The sequence below is a fragment of the Emydura macquarii genome, unplaced genomic scaffold, assembly GCF_026122565.2.
Source record: "Emydura macquarii macquarii isolate MOO-44397 ecotype Brisbane River unplaced genomic scaffold, CSIRO-AGI_Emac_v2 contig_480, whole genome shotgun sequence".
Lineage (NCBI taxonomy): Eukaryota > Metazoa > Chordata > Testudines > Chelidae > Emydura > Emydura macquarii.
The window spans coordinates 13,177,446-13,197,969 of NW_027130617.1; the positions used below are offsets into that span (position 1 = coordinate 13,177,446).

Genomic DNA, 20,524 nt, shown 5'->3' on the forward strand with positions numbered 1-20,524 from the left:
TGTGAAATACTGTATTGACTTCCCTTAGAAATAACTAAGTTAAGAATAATTGTTTATTTCAGTGAATAAACTTTGTAAATCTCTCATCTAAAAGCAATAACATAGTTAATTGTACTTAGCAACCAATTTATTATCTACTATTTTGCTACTGGATGCATGAACATATCTCTGTAGCCAGGTGGACCCAGCTGGATAGTGTTTCATCTGTCTGATATACAAACTAACTTTGCTAAAAGAGCAACACATTATTTTAAGTCATAATTATATAAACCCGTGTAAACTCTGTGCTGATGGTTTTCAGGGTGTTATTAGGAGTCCTATGTCTTGTATAGCAGAAAAAAGTACTGTCAACAGTTCCTGAATTTGTTTCTGAATCCTGGAACTTTATAAATACTGTTTCATTTTATCCTCACCTTAACTATATGTGCTGTATGTAAAATTCTAAGCTAGGAGCAGCTGCATAATACCACCACCTAGTTCTTATGTAGCACTCTTCATCAGTAGATCTCAGAAGACTTTACAAAGATGGTCAATATCAGTATCCCCATTTTACAGATGAGGGAACTGTGGCACAGAGGGATGAAGAGACTTGCCCAAGGTCACCTAGCAGGCTAGTGGCAGAACCAAGAATAGAGCCCAGGTCTCCTGAGTCCCAGCCCAGGGCTCTATCGGAAAGGCCTAACTTCCTTCCATAAAAAATGTCGTACTTTGGAACCACTTTGAACCATGCTATAGTAGATAGTTTCTGCTTCCAAACACCTAGTAAAAATTTCTTTATAATTAAGTGTGTTGACAGGAGAGAGAGGGGAGAAGCATCTGATTAAGGAACTAGACAGGAACTCAGGAGATCTTGCTTCAATTCCTGGATTTACCATAGACTTCCTTTCAGATCTTCCTGTAAATTGCTTAATCTCTTGGTGCCTCAGTTTGCCATGTATTAATATGGGAATAGTGCTAGTTTTCTCCCACCCTGTGTTTTTGTAGATGGTAACCTCTTTGGGGCTGGGACTGTCTCTTACTATTTACAGCACCCTATCTTGGTTGAGGTCTCTAGGCCCCTACCATGATACAAATAATACCTCTGAGTTATGATAGTTTGTGTTTCTTCTTTCTTTTTAGGGAGCAAAGGTTCTACTGGCACTTGAAGCTAATATTTCCTCACAGTTGTGCTGAATACACAATAAAAAGGTAGTTGAGCTTGTGAAAAACATATCTATAGTTAAACTTAATTATAGCAAACTAGTTCTATAATGTTATTTTGATAGTTTCTTAGCCTTCCCTAAGATTCAAAGGGTTTGGGGGAGGATTGTTGTTACAAAGGGGACACTTCAGATTAAATCACTTTTTGAAAATACTAGTTTTATTTCTTTCACCTTAGAAGCATAACAATGAAGTCTGTTTTCAAATTGAATTTCTCTAATTTAAATACTTGTTTTATTTGCTAACATAAATAGAGCAACCTGTATATGCCCCTTGATGTCTACCATGTTGATGCATGTGGACAGCAATTTGGAGGAGTTTTGCATACTCCCAATATTTTTCTTGGTCTTTGGCGCAAATCCCCCTCCCAGCAGATCCCCTCGCACACCAGAGAGGATGGCAAGGAAGTCATATTGCCTTTGTAGCAGATGGTACAAAACCCCTCCCTGGAATGTGCCTTTAGGAAAGCAGAAAAACAGCAACTGTCCTTGACAAACAAAAACTACTTCTCTCCCCATGCCCGTTCGGGGTAGGAAAGCTCAGAAGTAGGCCCTCTCCACTTGCTTTCAGGGCTACAGGGACTGGAAGTTGCTTTTCTAGCTGCAGGTATGGGGAAAAATAAGAGGCGGGGTCTCTGTTTCCTTCCTACAGGTGCCCGTCAAGTCCCAGTGTTTAATGAGGATATGTCTACCCTGCAGTTAGATACCTGCGGTTGTCCCGTGCCAGCTGGCTCGGGTTCATGGGTCTTGGGCTCACTGAGCTATTTAATTGCAGTATAAATGCTGGGGCTGGAGTTTGAGCTGTGACCCTCCCCCCTCACAGGGTCCTAGAGCCCGGGTTCCAGCCTGAGCCGGAACATCCACACCGCAGTTAAACAGCCCCTTAACCAGAGCCCTGCTTAGCCAGTCAGCTGGCACGGAACAGCCGCAGGCTTTTAATTGCACTGTAGACGTACCCTGTGTGCTGGGGCTGCTCATATCCATTGCCAGCTTGTGCTATGTTGATGCATATGTTACCTGCTGGTGTTATCACTTTAAATATGGAAATTTACTTAAAATTGTGTACTATTTCTTTTTGAGTCATACCTGATAAGCTGCCTTTTTATCTTTTTGGCCAAAGGGTGCCCGATGATAAAACACTAGGTGAAATCCTTAAACCTTACCTTGATCCTGAAGAATCAGATCCTGTAATTCGTCAAAGGTATGTATTAAAGACCTCTAGTAATTTTACTTAACTGATTTTAAAATAATCAAAGTATTCAAATCAATTCTGTCAAACCATCAGTTTTCCACTTTCACAATGCAGAGTTGGATTAACAGTGCACTCATCATCTTTGTGATGAAAGCCACCTCAATGCTGAATTAATGATAAACTATATTAGATAGATTTCATGATTCTAAAGAAAGGAAGGAGTGAGAGCAGCTGAATAAGGACATCAGAAAGCAGCCTTCAGCAAACTCAGAACTAGTAGGTAAGCTCCCACGGGAAGAAAATCTAAGGGAAAAAGGAGTTCAGGACAGTTGGTAGCTCCTCAAGGAGACGATATTAAAGGCACAACTGTGAACTATTCCGATGCAAAGGAGAAATAAGAATAGTATGAGCCCAATATGGCTCCATCAGGAGTGCTTTAATGACCTGAAAATCAAAAAGGAATTCTGCAAAAAATGGAAACATGGACAAATTGATAAGGAGGAACATACAAGAACAGTGCAAGTATGTAGGGATAAAATCAGAAAGGCTGAGGCACAAAATAAGTTACACCTGGCAAGGGACATAAAAGGCCGTAAGAAGAGGTTCTTATACATTAGGAGCAAGAGAAAGACGAAGGAAAGTGTAGGTCCTATCCTTACAAGGGAAAGAGAGCTAATAACTGATGACATCAAGAAAGCTGTAGTGCTTAATGCCTATTTTGCTTCAGTCTTCACTAAAAAGGTAAATGGTGACCAGATACTCAACACAATTAATATTAACCATGGGGAAGGAATGCAAGCCAAAATAGCAAAAGAATGGGTTAAAGAACATTTAGATAAGTTAAATGTGTTCAAGTCACCAGGGCCTGATGAAATTCATCCTAGAGTATTTAAAGAACTAACTGAGGCAATCTTGGAGCCATTAACAATTATCTATGAGAACTCCTGGAAAACAGGAGAGGTCCCAGAAGACTAGAGAGAGGCAAACATAGTGCCTGTTTTTAAAAAGGGGAACCAGGAGGACCCTGGGAATTATAGATTAGTCAGCCTAACTTCAGTATCTGAAAAGATACTGGAGCAAATTACTAAACAATTTGCAAGCACCTGGAGGATAATAGGGTTCTAAGGAATAGTCCGCATGAATCTGTCAAGAACAAACCCTAGTAAACCAACTTAATTTCCTTCTTTGATAGGATTATTGACCTGGTGGATCCAGGGGAAGCAGTAGGCATGCTATACCTTGATTTGAATAAGGCTTTTGATACAGTTCCATATGTTATTTTCCTAAGCAAACTAGGGAAATGTGGTCTAGACAAAATGACTATAGGTGGGTACACAACTGGCTGAAAGACCATATTCAAAGAATTTCATATCCAATGAGTTTCAAGCCATATCAGTGGTTTGTTGTCAAATTGGGAGGATGTATTGAATGAAGTTCTGCAGTCCTGGGTCTGGTACTAGTCAATATTTTCATTAATGACTTTGATAATGGAGTAGAGAGTATGCATATAAAATTTTGAAGATGACACCAAGCTGGGAGGGCTGCAAGTACTTTGGAGGAAAGGTTTAAAATTCAAAATGTTCCGGACAAAATGAAGAATTGGTCTTAATTCAACAGGATGAAATTAAATAAAGATAAGTGCAAAGTACTTCACTTAGGAAGGACAAATCAAATGCACCACTACGACATGGGGAATAACTTTCTATGTGGTAGTACTGCTGAAAAAGATCTGGGGGTTATAGTGGACCACAAACTGAATGAGTCATCAATGTTTTGCAGCGGCAAAAAAGGCTAATATGATTTTGGGTTGTACTCACAGGAGTGGTGTATGCAAGACACAGGAGGTAATTGTCCTGCTCTACTTGGCAGTGGTGAGACCCCAGCTGAAGTAGAATATCCAATTCTAGGCACCACAGTTTAGGACAGATTTGGACAAATTGGAAAGAGTTCACCAAAAATGATAAAAGATTTAGAAAACCTGACCTATGAGGAAATGTTTAAAAAAAAAATGTATATATATTTTTAGCCTTGAGAAAGGAAGACTGAGCGGGGACCTGATGAGACTTCCAATATGTTAAGGACAATTGTAAAAAGGACAGTGATCAATTGTTCTCCATGTCCACTGAAGATAGAGCAAAAAGTAAGGGGCTTAATCTGCTGCGAGAGAGATTTAGGTTAGATATTAGGAAAAGCTTTCTGACTATAAGGGTAGTGTAATGAGCTTCCAAATGAGTCATGGAGTCCCCGTCATTGGAAGCTTTTAAAAACAAGTTGGACAAACACCTGTCATGGATGGTCTAAGTTTACTTGGTCCTGCCACAGTACGGGGGGCTGGACTTGATGACTTCTCAAGGTTCCTTCCAGCCCTACATTTCTATAATTCTAAAGCAGGGGTGGCCAACCCGCGGCTCGCGAGCTGCATGTGGCTCTTTGGTCATACAAATGCGGCTCACAAGGGCTCTTTGCATGCGGCTGTTTGCTCTTTGGGGCTCTTTGAAATGGACAAGCTTTTATGCAGAGAAAGGGAAACTGACAAGGGAAATTGACAAGCTGCCACCAAAATTGAGGGGTCAGCGGGAATTTTTTGTGGAGGGTAAGAGACGAGGGGAAACTGAAAAGGTAAATGTGGTTCTTTGCAGCTCTTCGTCTGACTGGTTGGCTACCCCATTCTAAAGTCATTGAATGTAAACCAGCAACGCTCTATGAAATTGGCTGATGGTACAAATGAAATTATTAAAAATCCAAAACATCAGGATAGAATTAATTTAAATGAAGGTAGTGTTAAAGCATTACCTGAAGAAACTAGAGACACACATTTGCAATCCAAGCTCTGATTGATAGAATTGATAAAATTCTGGCTAATGGCAAAACTATATTAATCAACAAGAAGGCTGTTTTAGTTGTAGGCTTCTAAAAAGTTTTGTTACCGCTAAGAGACTGTACAGTGGTTTTTTAGACTTTTTCTTTAATGTGATTGTCAAGATTTCATCATTTGTTTTCTTTTTTCAGATTAAAAATATATACAATGTCTCCTCAGTCAGATGTACAAATTTTAATGAAAATAGAAAACAGGCAACATAACTCTGTCAGGTAAGGGATTATTTTTTTTCCTGTATGTATCTAAATTTGTACTTTTTAGAGGGAAGAAAAACTACTAGTTGAATATGTTTTGTAGTCTCTAATGCTACTGTGATAAGGATATGTATCTGTACTCTCTCAGATTAAATCCCTTCAGTTTAGAAACATGAAATTACAAAAAAGTTGCAGCTAAACTTTATCTTGATTTTTAGCAAGACAACGTAAATTTCTGTAAAATTAAGCTGAATTTACTATACTACATGATACTTTCTCAACAGTACCAGCGGGTCACATTCTGGTGTTTTTGAACGCTAGATTCTTCTTCAAGTGCTTGCTCATGCCCATTCCCAGTTGAGGTGTGTGTGCACGCCACATGCACCGGTGCCGGAAAACCTTTTCTCCTAGTGGTACCCATATAAGCCGGCTCTAGCGCCCCCTGCAACGGCGCACATATGCTCCCGCACATAGGCGCCACCAGCTGCCCCTCCTTGTCAGTTCCTTCTTGCTGCCAGTGATGGTGCTGGAATATCTCTTGCCTTTGCAAGTTTTCTTCATTAAACCTAGTGGTTTATCCATCGTTTTAGCGTATATGGTTACTTGTTTGGTCTAAAGTGTCTGGGGGAAGCTCAAGTCCGCAAGAAGTGTAAAAATCTGTAAAAGTTTTTGTCCGCGGACTAAGGAAGACCGGGATATCTGTCTCAGCCATTCTGATGGAGTCAGCTCTTAGACCGATGTCGGAGCCTAGCAGTTTGGACTTGGCACTGAGCATGACAGCCTTGGCATGCAGTGCCCCTCTGGTGCTCTCTTCCTCCTCCTGGCACCGATCTCCTTCACTGTGCTCCAAAGAAGAGGTCGAAGAAGATCCACATGGAATGGGGACGCCCTCCTGCGGAGAAAGCTAAGGGAGACCTGGTGAGACCTGCATCGGGCCACCGACCCTCCCTGCCTGAGAAAGGTCCTTTGCTTCTGCGAGCGTCGACCCCGGCACCAGGCCCTCCACCGACTCTGGGTAGTGGTAGAGGCCCTCATCGCCTAGTGGTGCCGTCAACTCCAGAGACCTTCCAAGTGATGAAGGACCTGGTGCTGCTGGTACTGCAAACGCTGAGGGACAGCAGGGCACTACACCAAGATTCGGCACCAGCGCCTGGGGGCAGCCTATCGAAGGACAGATCTGCTCAACAGTCCCCATCACTGAGGCCCCATTCACCAGTGTGCAGGTGGTCCCCAGATTCAAAGCCATGCTCTCTGGGTCAGGACACCACCAGATTGGTCTCCCGCCACCGTTCTTCGGAGAACTGGCACCGAGCAGAGCACCGTTATGGAGCCATGGCGCGATCACTCATGGTGTGTTTCCCCAGCAACATGACCCCGCTTGCCTAACCCATACAGGAAGCCTGGGGACAAGAGCCGATCCTGTTACACTGATGGTTCAGGCTCTCCATGCCGCTCACCAGTGCCGCTGCATCAACAATGCATTTCACACGGCACTGCATGGTATTTGGAGACTGCACCACCCTGGCCATCGGATAGCAGCACCTCATCCTCAGACAATGAGGAAGTTGTCCAAACCAGACAAGCCCCACTCGGTGCCCAGTTTCCCAACAGTGCCACCGATGGGGGCGTGGCCACAAGGTCAATGGCCTGGACCATGGCTGTACTGCTGGGGGTTTCCCTCGAGGATTCAGCAGGCCGGTTCCGTGAGAGGAATGTTGGTACTGCAGTTTTCCATTCCTTAGAGCATGGCGCACCGCACTTCGACACAGACTCAGACCATGAAGATTCGCGCACCTCGGGCTCCGGAGGTTCCACCCTGTCCAGAGCAGAGGCCCCTCTTCCTCGTCGTCACCGGACAAGGCAGTTGCAGGACCTTCATCTGTGGTGCTGATAGACGATTTTAAGGTGTACCAGGGTTTACTGAAAAGGGTTGCCTCCAACTTGGGCCTCAGAATACAGGAGCTGGACGAGCTGGTCGACAAACTATTTAGAATATTGGCCTTGGCAGCTCCCAGTAGAGTGGCCCTCCCAAGTTCATGAGGGGCTTGTTAAATTGGCCAAGGCCCTGTGGCAAACCCTGGCCTCCCTGCCCCCTGTGTCTAAGATGGCAGAAAGGAAGTATTACGTATTGTAGAGATATTCAAACTCCTTCACCACCCACCCTGCACCGGGATCCCTGGTGGTCACAGCCGCCAACGAAAGGAACAAGACGGGAAAGTCAGCTTGCCCCCTAAACATAAAGATGTGAAGAGACTCGACTTGTTCAGTCAAAAAATTTATTCCGCAGCTAGCCTGCAACTACGAGTGGTGAACCAACAGGTTCTGCTTGGAAGATATCACTTTTAATATCTGGCAGTTGCTGGACAAGTTCCCGAACTCATTGTCCCCCTCCTCCAAACAGGAGTTTGAGGCCATCTTAGGAGAGGGGAGAGTGGTAGCCAGGGTATCTCTGAAAGCGGCTTCCAATGCAGCAGACTCTGCAGCCAGGACAGTGGCCTCATCAATGTTGATGAGGTGGGCGTCATAGCTACAATCCTCCGGTCTCCCATCAGAGATCCAGCAGTCTATTCAGGACCTCCCTTTCGATGGCATGGCCCTCTTTGCCGTGCAGACGGACTCTAGGCTGCATAGCAGGAAGGACTCGAGGGCTTGAGGTCCCTCGGCCTTTATATGCCATCTTCTAGGAGGCATTTCAAGTCCCAGTTTGAATAGCAATCTAGGGATCACCAGAAGAATAACAAAGCTTACAAGAGGCACCAGGGCCACTTGTCATCTGCCGGCCCTCGACTGGGCTCTAGCCACCATAATTGGGGTGGAAAGCAGGCCTTTTGAAGGTGCGCCCAAGAGCAACCTACCAGTTCTACCTATGGATCTAACCCCTTTTCTGTTTTTTCTCATTTAGCCTGTTTCTTCCCAGTCTGGGCTACCACAACATCGGACAAATGGGTGCTCAGCACGGTGGCTATTGGTTATACCCTCCAGTTTGACCTCACTCCAGTCTTCCCACCCACCCTCCCCCTCCTTCTTCAGGGACCCCTCTCATGAGCAACTCTTCAAACAGGTGGTGTGAGCACTCTTGCAGATGGGTGCGGTGGAAGAGGTTCCCAGAGACCTACAGGGTCGAGGTTTTTACTCCCATTATTTTTTTATTCCAAAGGCAAAGGGAGGGCTGAGGCCTATTCTAGATTTAAGGCTCCTCAACAAGTATCTCAGAAAGCTGAAATTTCATACGGTCTCCCTAGCCATCATCAATCACTCTCTAGATCCCGGTGACTAGTACGCCGTTCTTGATTTTAAAGGATGCCTACTTTCACATTGCAATCTTCCCGGGTCACAGGAGGTTCCTGAGGTTTATGGTAGGAGACCGCCGTTAACAGTTTGCAATGCTCTGTTTTGGCCTCTCAACTGTGCCAAGGATTTTCACCAAGTGCATGTCCGTGGTAGCGGCCTACTTCTGGAAGATAGGAGTGCAGGTGTTCCCCTACCTGGACGACTGACTCATCAGGGGCAGGTCAAGGTCTCAAGTTCAGGCCAGCATCACAATCACCCAAAGAGTTTGTCAGGTGCTAGGCCTCCTAATAAACTAACAGAAATCGTTATTAGTCTCTGTACAAAGAATAGAATTTATTGGTGCAATGCTGGACTCATCCAGGGCCGGAGCATTCCTTCCAAAGAAAAGATTCTGGTCAATGACAGATATTATGACCTGCATTTTGACTCGTCCTCTCACAACAGCGAAGGTATGCCTCAGCCTCATGGGCCACAAGCTGGCCTGCATCTATGTGGTTCCCCAGGCCACACTGCACCTCAAACCCATCCAGATGTGGTTGGTGTCAGTGTATTCTCTGGTCAGGCACCACCTGGACAGAATACTCATGGTCCCTCCAAAGATACTTGCCTCTCTGATATGGTGGTCGAGTCAGAGTCATGTCCTCTCGGGAATGCCCTACAAAGCGCCCCAGCCGTCAGTAACCCTGATTTCCAATGCCTCAGACCTAGGATGGGGAGCTCATATTGGTTCCCTGAAGACCCAGGGCACATGGGTCTCCGGGGAACGGGGTTAGACATCAATATCGAAGAACTAAGGGCAATTTTTCTAGACTGTGCAGTTTTTCTACCACACCTTGCCAACAAGGTGATACAGATTCTCATGGACAATATGGCCTCCATGGACTATATCAACAGACAAGGAGGGGCCCGATCCCCCGCCCTGTGTGAAGAAGTCATGCGCTTCTGGGACTTTTGCGTCAGCCACAATATTCACCTGATAGCAGTTCATCTTCCAGAGGTCTTTGGCGGACCGTCTCAGCAGGTCCGTCTTCTCTCACCATGAGTGATCCCTCCATCCAGAGGTAGCGAATCGCATCTTCCGAAGGTGGAGCAATCCCCGAGTCGACTTCTTTGCAACCAGGGTCAACAGGATGTGCCATCGCTTCTGTTCCCGTCAGGGCCTCAGTGCAGGCTCCATCATCTGTGCTTTTCTCCTCTCCTGATCGGGGAGCCTCCTGTACGCCTTCTTGCCAATACCTCTAATCCACAAAGTTCTTCTGAAAGTGAAGAGGGACAAGGCACGGGTCATCCTTGTAGCACCAGCGTGGCCCCGACAACATTGGTTCAGGATGCTTATAGAACTGGTGGGACCTAGACCCTGGACCCTGCCACTGCACCCATACCTCCTGTCCCAAGATCAAGGTCGCCTGCTCCACCCAGAACTGGTCTCCCTCCATCTGACGGCATGGATGCTCCATGGCTGAGCCAGGAGGAGCAAGCCCGCTAAGCCCAAGGTCAGCGTGTGCTCCTGAAAAGCAGGAAGCTATCAACCAGATCGGCCTATAGGGCTAAGTGGAAGTGCTTCAGCTGCTGGGCGACCGAACGTGGCATGTCCCCAACAAAGGTATCAATCCCAGCAATCTTGGAGTACCTGCTCCATCTGAAACAAGAGGGATTGGTCTTCTTGTCAGTCAAGATTCATGTGGTGGCCATATCTGCTTTCCACCCTTTGGTGGAAGGTAAAACAGTCTTTTCACGCAAAATGACAACTAGGTTTCTTAAGGGTCTAGAAAGACTTTTTCCACAGATATGAGACCCTTCTCAGTGGGATTTGAACTTGGTCCTATCCAGACTCACCGGATCACCCTTTGAACCCATGGCCTCATGTTCCCTCATGTACCTGTTCTGGAAGGTTGCCTTCCTGGTGACTATCACGTCTGCCAGGCGAGTTTCAGAGATCAGGGCATTAAAATCAGAACCATCCTATCCAGTGTTTTGTAAGGACATGGTCCAACTATGCCTTTTTGCCTAAGGTTGTCTCCCATTTTCACCTGAATCAGGAGATTTTCCTACCTGCCTTTTGCCCCAAACCGCACATTTCCATTGAAGTGTCTGCACTCTCTCGTTGGAAGGGCCCTGGCGTTTTTCATCAGAACTATAAACCGTTCCATCATTCTACACAGTTCTTCGTGGCAGTTGCGGACCAAATGAAGGGTCTACCAGTTTCCTCGCAGTGTATTTCAAAGTGGATCATAGCCTGCATCTGGGCGTGTTACGAGCAGACTGGAGTCACGTCTCCGGTGTCCTTGACAGCCCACTCAATGAGAGCGCAGGCGTCATCTGTGGCCTTCCAAGCACATGTCCCCGTACTGGACATCTGGCTACCTGGTCATCGGTATATACCTTCACGTCCCACTATGCCTTAACGCAGCAAGCTCAGGACGATGCTGGCTTCAGTAGAGTGGTGCTTCAGGTGTCACATCGATGATCTCCTGCCCGCCTCTGGAGACACTGCTGGTGAGTCACCTAAATTGGGAATGGACATAAGCAAGCACTTGAAGAAAGAACAGTTACTTACCTTGTAACTGTTGTTCTTTGAGATGTGTTGCTCATATCCATTCCACACCCGCCCTCCTTCCCCTTAGTCGGAGTTTCAGCAAGAAAGAACTGAGAGGGAGGGGGATCCGCGGTGCCTACATGCGGGCGCATGTGTGCACTGCTGCAGGGGGCACTAGAGCCGGCTAGTATGGGTACCAGTAAGGGGAAAAGTTTCTGGCACTGGTGCATGTGACGTGCGCACACACCTAAACTGGGGATGGACATGAGCAACACATCTCAAAGAACAACAGTTACCAGGTAAGTAGCTGTTCTTTTTATGCTTCCTGAACCCAAAAGTTAATGGAATTTTTTTTTTTTTTTTTTTTATATCCGCTCTGAACAAAAAAATTTTTAAGCCATCAAAATAATTGTAAAAGTAGCTGAAGAAATAATTCTACGCATTTTATCATAAATACCATGTAGAATACTCCATCCAACTGTCATTATTATTGAAAAGGGTATGTGTACCAGCTTTAATACCATAGTTTATTGTGGTTGACCAATGATTCCTAGTTAAGATTTCTAAACTTCATTACTTTCTTCAAATATAACAAACTTAATGTCTTCTAACTGGTTCCCTGAAACATGACCTATGACTGTTTTAAAGAAAAGCATTATTGATGTTACAAGAAGGTCCTATTTCCTGTAATTATTTTAATTGTAAACTCCATGCGAGAGTAAGTGTAGAATATATTCTGACCTTCAATGGCAGAATGAAACTTTACAGATTCTTAACTTTCCTGATACCTGTTTCGCTACAAGATAGTTTTTCTTTTTGCATAAAATGAGCTGATTTCCACTTCACTATTTAATGCAATAAAGAGACTTTTAGTCAATTTTTTAAAGAAGTTGAAGTTAACTTTAAAAAATTACCTTTCTGGTAGACCACCATTTAAACAGTAGATACACTATTTTTGTTTAAAAAAAAAAAAAAAAAAAAAAAAAATTCTCCATTTTAAATTTGGTAACTTTTTTTTAAGTGATAGATATAAAGCTGATGACATACTTTTACAATATCAACACTTAACAAAACTGAAACTGATATATATGCTAAAACAGATATGTTTATTTCTTAGTGCTGTTTTGAGTGAGGCAAGGAAGTTGAATGCTGGGGTTTTTTGCTATACTTTCCTTCCCCTTTGCGTTCCTTCTCACCCCTTCTTTCCACACCACCATGTTGCTGCCCTATATTATTAAGGATAGTGTTAACAGCTTTTCTCTGTTGACCTCTGCTGTGCAGGTCAGCTTATTCTTTAATGCCATAGACTTGTCTATGTGGAAATCTAGAAGCCACGGTGTAAAACTATAGTGCTCTAGCTTGTTGCCCACTAAGTCGCTGTATGAACTCTGCTGCTGTTCTTTAACATTTTGTAGTACAGTGATAATTGCTGTTTCACTCCCCAGCATTCCATGCACTACATCTTAATATAGACAAGTACAAAGAGTACTCCAAAATCCACCAGTGCTGAAGATCAGGCAGAGCAATGACCCAACTGTGTGAAAGCAACACAGAGGTATGGGTTGGTGGAGGAAGTACCAGTATATTACACCAGCAGCCTTTAAGTTCGTATGAATATTCTATTATCCAGGATTTAAAAAAAAAACTTCTTAAAATTATAAGATAACAGGAGGACTTTAAAATTACACATTATCAAATTGGATATAGAGTTTTAGACCAAATAGTGTCTTTTAAGACAGTGCTGTTCATAATTGCAATTATGTATCATTAAAGGAATGCAATGGTGTCTGAGAATGTGATTATTACAGGCTATAAAATGTTAGGCCCCTAGTTTTAAGATAAGCATATTGCAGGAGGATTTCATTATTTCCTGAAAATGTTTATAAAACAGGACTTTGTGGTTTAGTTTTGACTTTCATTTTATGGCCACTGTATAACAACTAGTTTAGTTTGAATGTCCTTTGCAAAATGCTAGGCTATAAAATATTTTTTTCAGGAGAATATTTATATTTGCCAGGGACTACACATTTTTACTTAAATTATGGGAACTTCAGCTAGGGAAGTTAAACAACAGTTAACACCACTACTGCACAGATAGTCTGAATAACTGTTGAACATCATGAAACTTTCTTTTTTTCCATTGACTCCTTTTTATGGTAGATGATGGTGATAGTCTTCTGTGACCTAACTTACCTGAGATAAGCCTCTGTTTTTGTTTCTCTTGTATATTCTTCTCCCTGAAGGCTCCCATATTATATGCACTATCCTGCTTAAGGAGGACTTTGGCAAGTTTTCTTGCATAATGTGTTGGTATTATTCCTTAATCATTTGGAGCAGCTTTGGTTGAGTGACCCAAAGCACAGCCTCCCGCCATTACCTACCATTTAGACAGTGTCTGCTAGACCCTTGATAGGCCTTTCAGGGAACTATAGTTACTTTAAAACAGGGCTCGACAGATTTGCTTTGGAGCTAGGAGCCAGCCCAAAAATTAAGGAGCCAGACAATGTGGGCCCAGCGACAGGGCATCCTGGCTGGAGCACAGCAGCCGCTCTCCCCTACCGGCCCCGCCCCTTCCCCCGCCCCTCTCCCACAAGGCGGGCACAACAGCGCCCTGGCTGGAGCGCAGCAGCTGCTCTCCCCCTCCTGGCTCCACCCCTTCCTCCCGGCCCTGCCACGTGGATGTAGTGGTGCCCTGGCCGGAGCACAGCGGCTGCTCCCCAGAGAAATAGTAGGCACCAGAATTACATTTCTAGGCGCCATGGCCATCTGGTGCCCGGGGTTTGTCGAGCCCTGCCTTAAAAGGGATTTTACAGAGAAAGGATTGGTAATACCAATGTTATATAGACAAAGAAATGCTCCTTTTACTCCGTAGCCTACAGCTCTCTTCTTGTTGGTTTGGGAGAATCGACTTTTGGATGGATTGCTAAAATAAATTTTTTCATCTGGAGATGCTAAGACCTATTATCTGGTAGGCAGTATTCAGTTTGTCTAAGTTCTGTTCCGGATGAAACTATTCAGGGAGGTTTAACTGCTGCCTGCTGGATGATTTTTGCAGTCTTCTACATTCTTTTATAAAATAGTATTTTCTTTCTTCAAAATAAATTAATGTCCTAACTCTGTCTAATCCTTTATTTGGGATGCCTTCAAAGTGACTTCATGTGGTAAGATTATTGCTTTTTCCACGAAGGGAAGGAAAAATGCGACTGCCAAATTATACAGTCTAGTTTGGGAAATACACCTTCTCATTTTCCTGAGATAGCTGCCAAATTTGCCTTTGTGAAGCAAAGAACTTGCTGTTCATTGTAACTAAATTGGTCAGAATAGTTCTGAGCAGAATAGTTATCTAAGACATGCAGTATTTACATACATTTATACCAATGCAAATATTGTTTGATGAGGCTGCTATTAAATCATTCATATATTCTCCTGTTAATACTAAAACAAATCTGTTTTGCAAAAAATATTTTTTCTAACAGACTGTCTTTTTGAAACTCAACAAAGATCCTTTCATAAGTGAATTATCTTCCTAGCTTGTTAACTGTTCATGACTCATTATGAATATATTTTTACGGAATAAACTGCCATGGAATTGATGGTGTTACATTAAAAATTAAGAGCCAGATTTTAAAAGGTATTTAGGAGCATAAAGATGCAGACAGGTGCATAGTGTTGTTTATAATCTAGCTCTAAATGCCTAGAAGCCTTCCATTAACTTCAGTACATTTTGGATAAGTTTCCTGAATGGTACAAGAATATAGGGTAAAATCAGGCTGTATCCTACAAGTATTCCTAATACAAAGCTTCCATTGACCTCAGCGGAATTCACACAGAGGGCTTCAGTATTGGGGTCTGTACATTTTGTCCTGGTGCCACTCATATTTCAATGATTTAAGAAGCATTAAACATCAACACCCACCATCAGATTTCCTCTTGCTATCTGTAGTGACATTGGCCAACACAAATGGAAAACACTCCTTATTCAATTTATTCAACACTTAGCTTATTCAATTTTAGTGCACTGTGAGGAAGAAAAATCCATTAAACAAGTATTGCAAGTGTTTCTCTTCTAAATGCCGTCTCATTATTCTGGTGACCAATTATTTTGCTTTCACTGATCGAATACAATTGCTTCCCAAAATGCTGGATATTAATAATTTTGGAACACTTTCCTGTCAGAAATTGGGTATTAATTCAAATGTGCTACTTCATCTTCAGAAAATTATCTTGGAGTGTAAGGTGTGGTATAATCAGTAATAGTATTCTGATCAAGACCAAGCAAAATAATCACAATTATTAACCATGGCTATTTTATTTCCAAAGAAAGGGAAATAAAACTTTAAACAAAACAACACAAATGACAGAATACAACTGATAAACTGGTGACTTCCATTACAGTCTCATCTGTAGGTCTTTCTGGGGAGAACTTAACAGAGATTGTTTTCACCCTTGAGACTGTGTGGGCACTTTTTAAGTTAAGACCAAAGTATATTTTCCAAAATTATTGTGAATCCATTCTTTACTATATTCTTAGGCAACAAAGAATGTTTATAGATGGGCTGAATTTTTTTCAAGGCAGGTGGACATGTAGGTTATTAATAAATAATCAACCAGTTTATAGTAGGCAAAGTGGAAGTTTTACCTAAATCCTATGAAATCAAAGAAAACATTTGAATTTGTTATTTAGAAGAAGCATTTAAGGAGCCAATTACAAATATTAAGAATCTTAAAACCAGTTACATTCACTATTTGTTTGTTTAGTGGTATTTAGCCCATCTTTCTACAAGAGAACATGGTCTTCTAATCACTTGATGATTAACAGGAGAAACTGTTAGTCTTAAATTATAACAACATTTCAACATTCCATCAAAATCATTACAGTAATTTTAAATCTATCCCTTGACAGTGTTTTAGGTAACCTCATTTCACCAATCCAAGTTGAAGTCTTGGGGAGATTTTCCTTGAGTTGGTTTCTTCCTGAGTCATCTTTGTTTTTCTTACTGGCTGTGGCAGTGCTGTGTGTTTGAGTTGGGTAGCAGAGTGTGTATTTGAGAGTTGCTCACTTCAGAGTTTATACACCATTCTTTTTCCTATTTTCATGAAATTATAGGAAAACACACCTTTCAGGCTTGTTTAGATCCAGAGGTCACAGTTTCATTGGCTTCATGCCTTTTGTGGTTAGCTTAGTTGACATTTTCAGCTCCTGAATATGTGGTCTGCTTAATAAATATGCAACATTTCTTTAATTGCCTTCCTTTTTGTGGCAGGAAAGATGCAGATAACTTTTAAAGTTAGTTTTAACTCTTTTTATTCAGTACAGTTTCTGAGAAATTCTTTCAATTAATGTTTGACAGGAAATAAAAATTGTTTTTAAAAAGCCCAAACACACCTGTTTATAGTTTTCAAAAGTCTTTTTAAATTAAATAATTCTTACAAAATCTTTAGCTTAAATAATTAAAAGTTGTTGATGTTAGAGAGACAATTCATATCTTCTGAAGTTGGTTAAGGGTTTTCTTGTGCAGTGCCAGTACTTAATTAATTCCACATTAATATAAATATTCTATGCTTAATGGCTTTTTATACTGGTTTAGCAAGGTCATTAGATGCTTTGTTGGTACATGAAGCATTTTACTATTTACATAGCAATGACATTAGGAGCTTTGCATTTAGCTAACGTATTTGCAAGCTGCATTTCACAAAGATGTTTGCCATTTCTGCATTTAAGAAATAAACAAGTTGAAAACATCTCCAACTATATGTTCTTCTCTAAAAATTTTAAGAACAGAAGCAGGTTTTTTTGTTAGTAGAGCCCTCTCTACTTAGATAACACACCCTACGTTCCTTTTTACAGTTAAGGCTCTTCTTAAAATATGAGTGTTTTACCTGGTCTGTCTTCCTGAGATTTGCTTGTCCTTGAATTATAGAAGCAGAAACCTCTGGAATTTCTTTGATTAGCTTTAACATTTTGTAACAGACAGGGTTGTGTGCAAGGGGGACAAGCAGGGGCACTGGCTCCCCCTAATCAGCTGGGGCACAGAACTCCTCCTGCTGCAGGCTGGGGTGAGAGATGATTGCTTCTCTGGACCCTGGGCTGATGAGGGAGAGAGATCGCTCCTCTGGCCATGGGGAGAGAGCCAGCTCCTCCAAAAGCGGCCAGTGGCCACATTTTTATACCTGTGCATGCCCTGGTAACAGAAGTAGCGAAACATGTATTGCTATATTTCCAAACAGTTGACTATAACATTCTTGTAGATCAGTGTTTCTCAATTATATTTTGTCGCGGCACCCTGGCACGGCCATGCGATACCCTCCGCCGACAAGTCCAGGAAATCTTCCCCTTTTCGGCGGCGCGCTCTGTAGGCAGTTTTCAGCGGCGCCATCAGCTGTTCGGCGGCGTGGTTCCGCTTTTTCGCGGAACTCTTCAACTCAGGGGTTCCACAGAACACTATTTGAGAAACACTGTTGTAGATATATTTTATCATTCAGTAAAAGTGCAAACAAGTACGTAATAACTTTAAAATTAAGTTATAATAATTTTGATATCATTTTTGCATCATATTGGAGATTCTCCCCCACAGTTGGCTATAAACATCCTGCTTCATTTTCTTAGGGTATGTCTGTACTGACGGGGGCAAAGTCGCCACCGCCAGATCGATCTTTCTGGCTCGATTGAGCAGTCAGTGTAGACCCGCTCAATCGATCAGGAAGTCGACTGAGTAAAAGCACCCCCTCAAGTAGCGTAGCGCAGCATCGACAGAAGCGCAGTTCCTGTCGGCACAGTGAAGACAGCATGCAGAAAGGAAGCACAGCAGTCGACAGGAGTTACGCAAGCTACTCAGCATAGTTTGTATAACTCTCGTCGACTGCCACCAAATCTTCAGGTAAGTGTAGACCAGGGCTTAGTATAGTGCAAGTTTGCTGGACTTTGAACTGTTCCAAGCATTATTTCTGCATCTGCCTCAGCTTTCTGCAAGTGTTGCAACGTTCTGTTCTCAAGACTCTCCAGTTTCATGTAGGGCCCAGTTTTCCTCTGCATCTGAACTCCACTTGGTACAGGGGAAACAGGAGTTAGAGATGCCACTTCCAACTGCACTGCTTGGCACTGGGGTAAATTAGAGCCAGTTTAGGGGGCTGTTCCAACTTATGCCAATGGAAGATGGGCACAGCAGAGCAAAATTCCACCATACTTCCTGTGCTGGGGGTAGAAGGACAGTTGGCACAGAAGCATCTGTCAGCTTTATGGAATCAGGGATCTCCTTTATGACTCGTATTCTCCACTGGCTGACTATGGATGGAATCTAGCTACTTTGCACCACTCAAACGGAAATGAGAATTTGGCCCATAATTTTTTTTAAGCATGGACTCTTTCCATGCCTTTAATACTTTGTGTGTTCTTATTTATCCCGACTTCATTTTTGTTTAAAACTCTTTCCTCCTTCAGCCTTTCTTACTGCTTGACATATCTTTTAAATTTCCTGATCAGTCCATCTTCAGCCTTAGCTATTGTCTGCTAATCCAACAATTCTGTATCCAACTAAACTTCTGCTTTCCCTTTCTTCCTGGGAATGTAAGTTCTGCTCCTTTTTGTAATAGTTAGCTTGAATTTTTCAACTGATTAAAAACAATAGGGAACAGCCATTTCCAGGACTTGTAAGTTTTACTGTAATGATGGTCAGTTTTCATTCCCATCCATTTACGTTCTTTACTAAAATCTTTTATTACACAACACAAATGGAAAGCAGAAATGTAGTCATTGCTAACAGTAACAAATACGTATGATCTGAATCTTTAGTGTGCCAAGTTGAATGTTCACAATAGCTTATTTGACCTTTTGAGAAATTTTTATAGATGGACAAATTCTATCCAGACTGGAATCATCTTGCTATCTTGAGCAATAAGTTGTTTTTCTAAGAATAATTGTTTTAAACCAATAGTATCCTGCTTCCATTTTTGCAAAACAGCATTTAGTAACCAGTAGGGAATCCCATTGGATTTAATGGACTCTTTTTAATTGTTTATATTACTGCACCTAAGGGACCCAGCCAAGAAGTCAGGGTCTTACTGTATTAATATTGCACAAAGGCTACAAATGTGGGGCAAGGAGTGTAGGGGAAGAGGTGGAAGATGAGAGAACAATATAATCATTCATTTAACATTAGTCACAGCTTGTTTCCTTCCTATCTGGTCAGCTAGGAGTGTTCTGTAGGTCCCATTGGGAGACCTGTGGAGCATGTAAATAAAAGGTATGTGATGGGGTATATGTGGCCAGCATCCATCAGGACAGTGATGTTGGTAACTCCCTTCAGGGGGCAAGAAGAGATGCTGCCTTGGCTCATAAAGTGTGTGTTAGCTGCTAGGTTTGGCCAGAACTATCTTTAACTGGGTCATATTAAGAGGTTTCCATAAAGCAGGGATGGTTTTGAGGCAAGGGTTTGTGGAGGAAAGGAGTTGAGCTTGCTCACAATGGAACAGACAAGGGAATACACAGGATTGTTCAATGAAGCCAGACAGCTCAGAAAAATGGTCTCTTAACTGGCCTTCCTGTCACAATGGCAGACTTGAAAAGGGAGCCTTTTATGTCCCTGTCAGAAAGGAGAACCAGAGCTAGTTCCTTCTGACCTTGCCAAAGGGGAATCCCTCTGTTTATCTCTTACTGACAGAAGGAAACTAGGACTATTTGTCCCCCGCCAAGGAAAGACTTGACTTTCCTACTTGTTTGCCAGGAATGCAGCTTGTTTATTTTTTTTATTTATATTTTTTCCTTGTCCTGATAAAGTGTTAGTGACCCATACTGGCAAGTGTATGGCAATGAGCTTCTTACACAGATCAAATGTAAAAGCCTAAGACAGAAAAGTAACCGTATAGAGTCAAGATTTCTGTTTTAGGCAAGATAAGCTATAAAAGCTGTACCAGTCTAAAATAATGGAGGGAGTTAAAAGAACACATGTCAAAATGAATGAATGTTAGAAAGTAATACGTTTTCTTCTTTGGAGCATCATTCTGTCCACAGTATATTAAAGGTCCTCTATTAGTGTTTCCAGATATCTTTTATTCTGCGTGGCATTTGATTACATTGGATTATCCAATGGCTATTGCATCAGTTTTTTATCTTCACTGCATTCTGCTACAAAGTATAGTTTGATGCAAAGAAACTGCCTTTGCTAGTTCTGTTTTAAAGATATTGTATGTTTACATCCACATTCTGAATTTTAGGTTTGGTTTGGGATTGGACACTGA

The 20,524-nt window shown here is 42.4% G+C and overlaps 1 protein-coding gene across 1 annotated transcript in view; it reads left to right on the forward strand.

Annotated features, from left to right (window-relative positions):
* Nucleotides 1–20,524, forward strand: part of ZNHIT6 (zinc finger HIT-type containing 6) — a 57,932-nt gene that overhangs the window by 12,496 nt on the left and 24,912 nt on the right. The window contains exons 6-8 of the mRNA XM_067538537.1: nucleotides 1,120–1,188; nucleotides 2,320–2,400; nucleotides 5,401–5,481. Coding sequence (XP_067394638.1) covers nucleotides 1,120–1,188; nucleotides 2,320–2,400; nucleotides 5,401–5,481 — 231 coding nt within the window. The remainder of the gene's footprint in view (nucleotides 1–1,119; nucleotides 1,189–2,319; nucleotides 2,401–5,400; nucleotides 5,482–20,524) is intronic.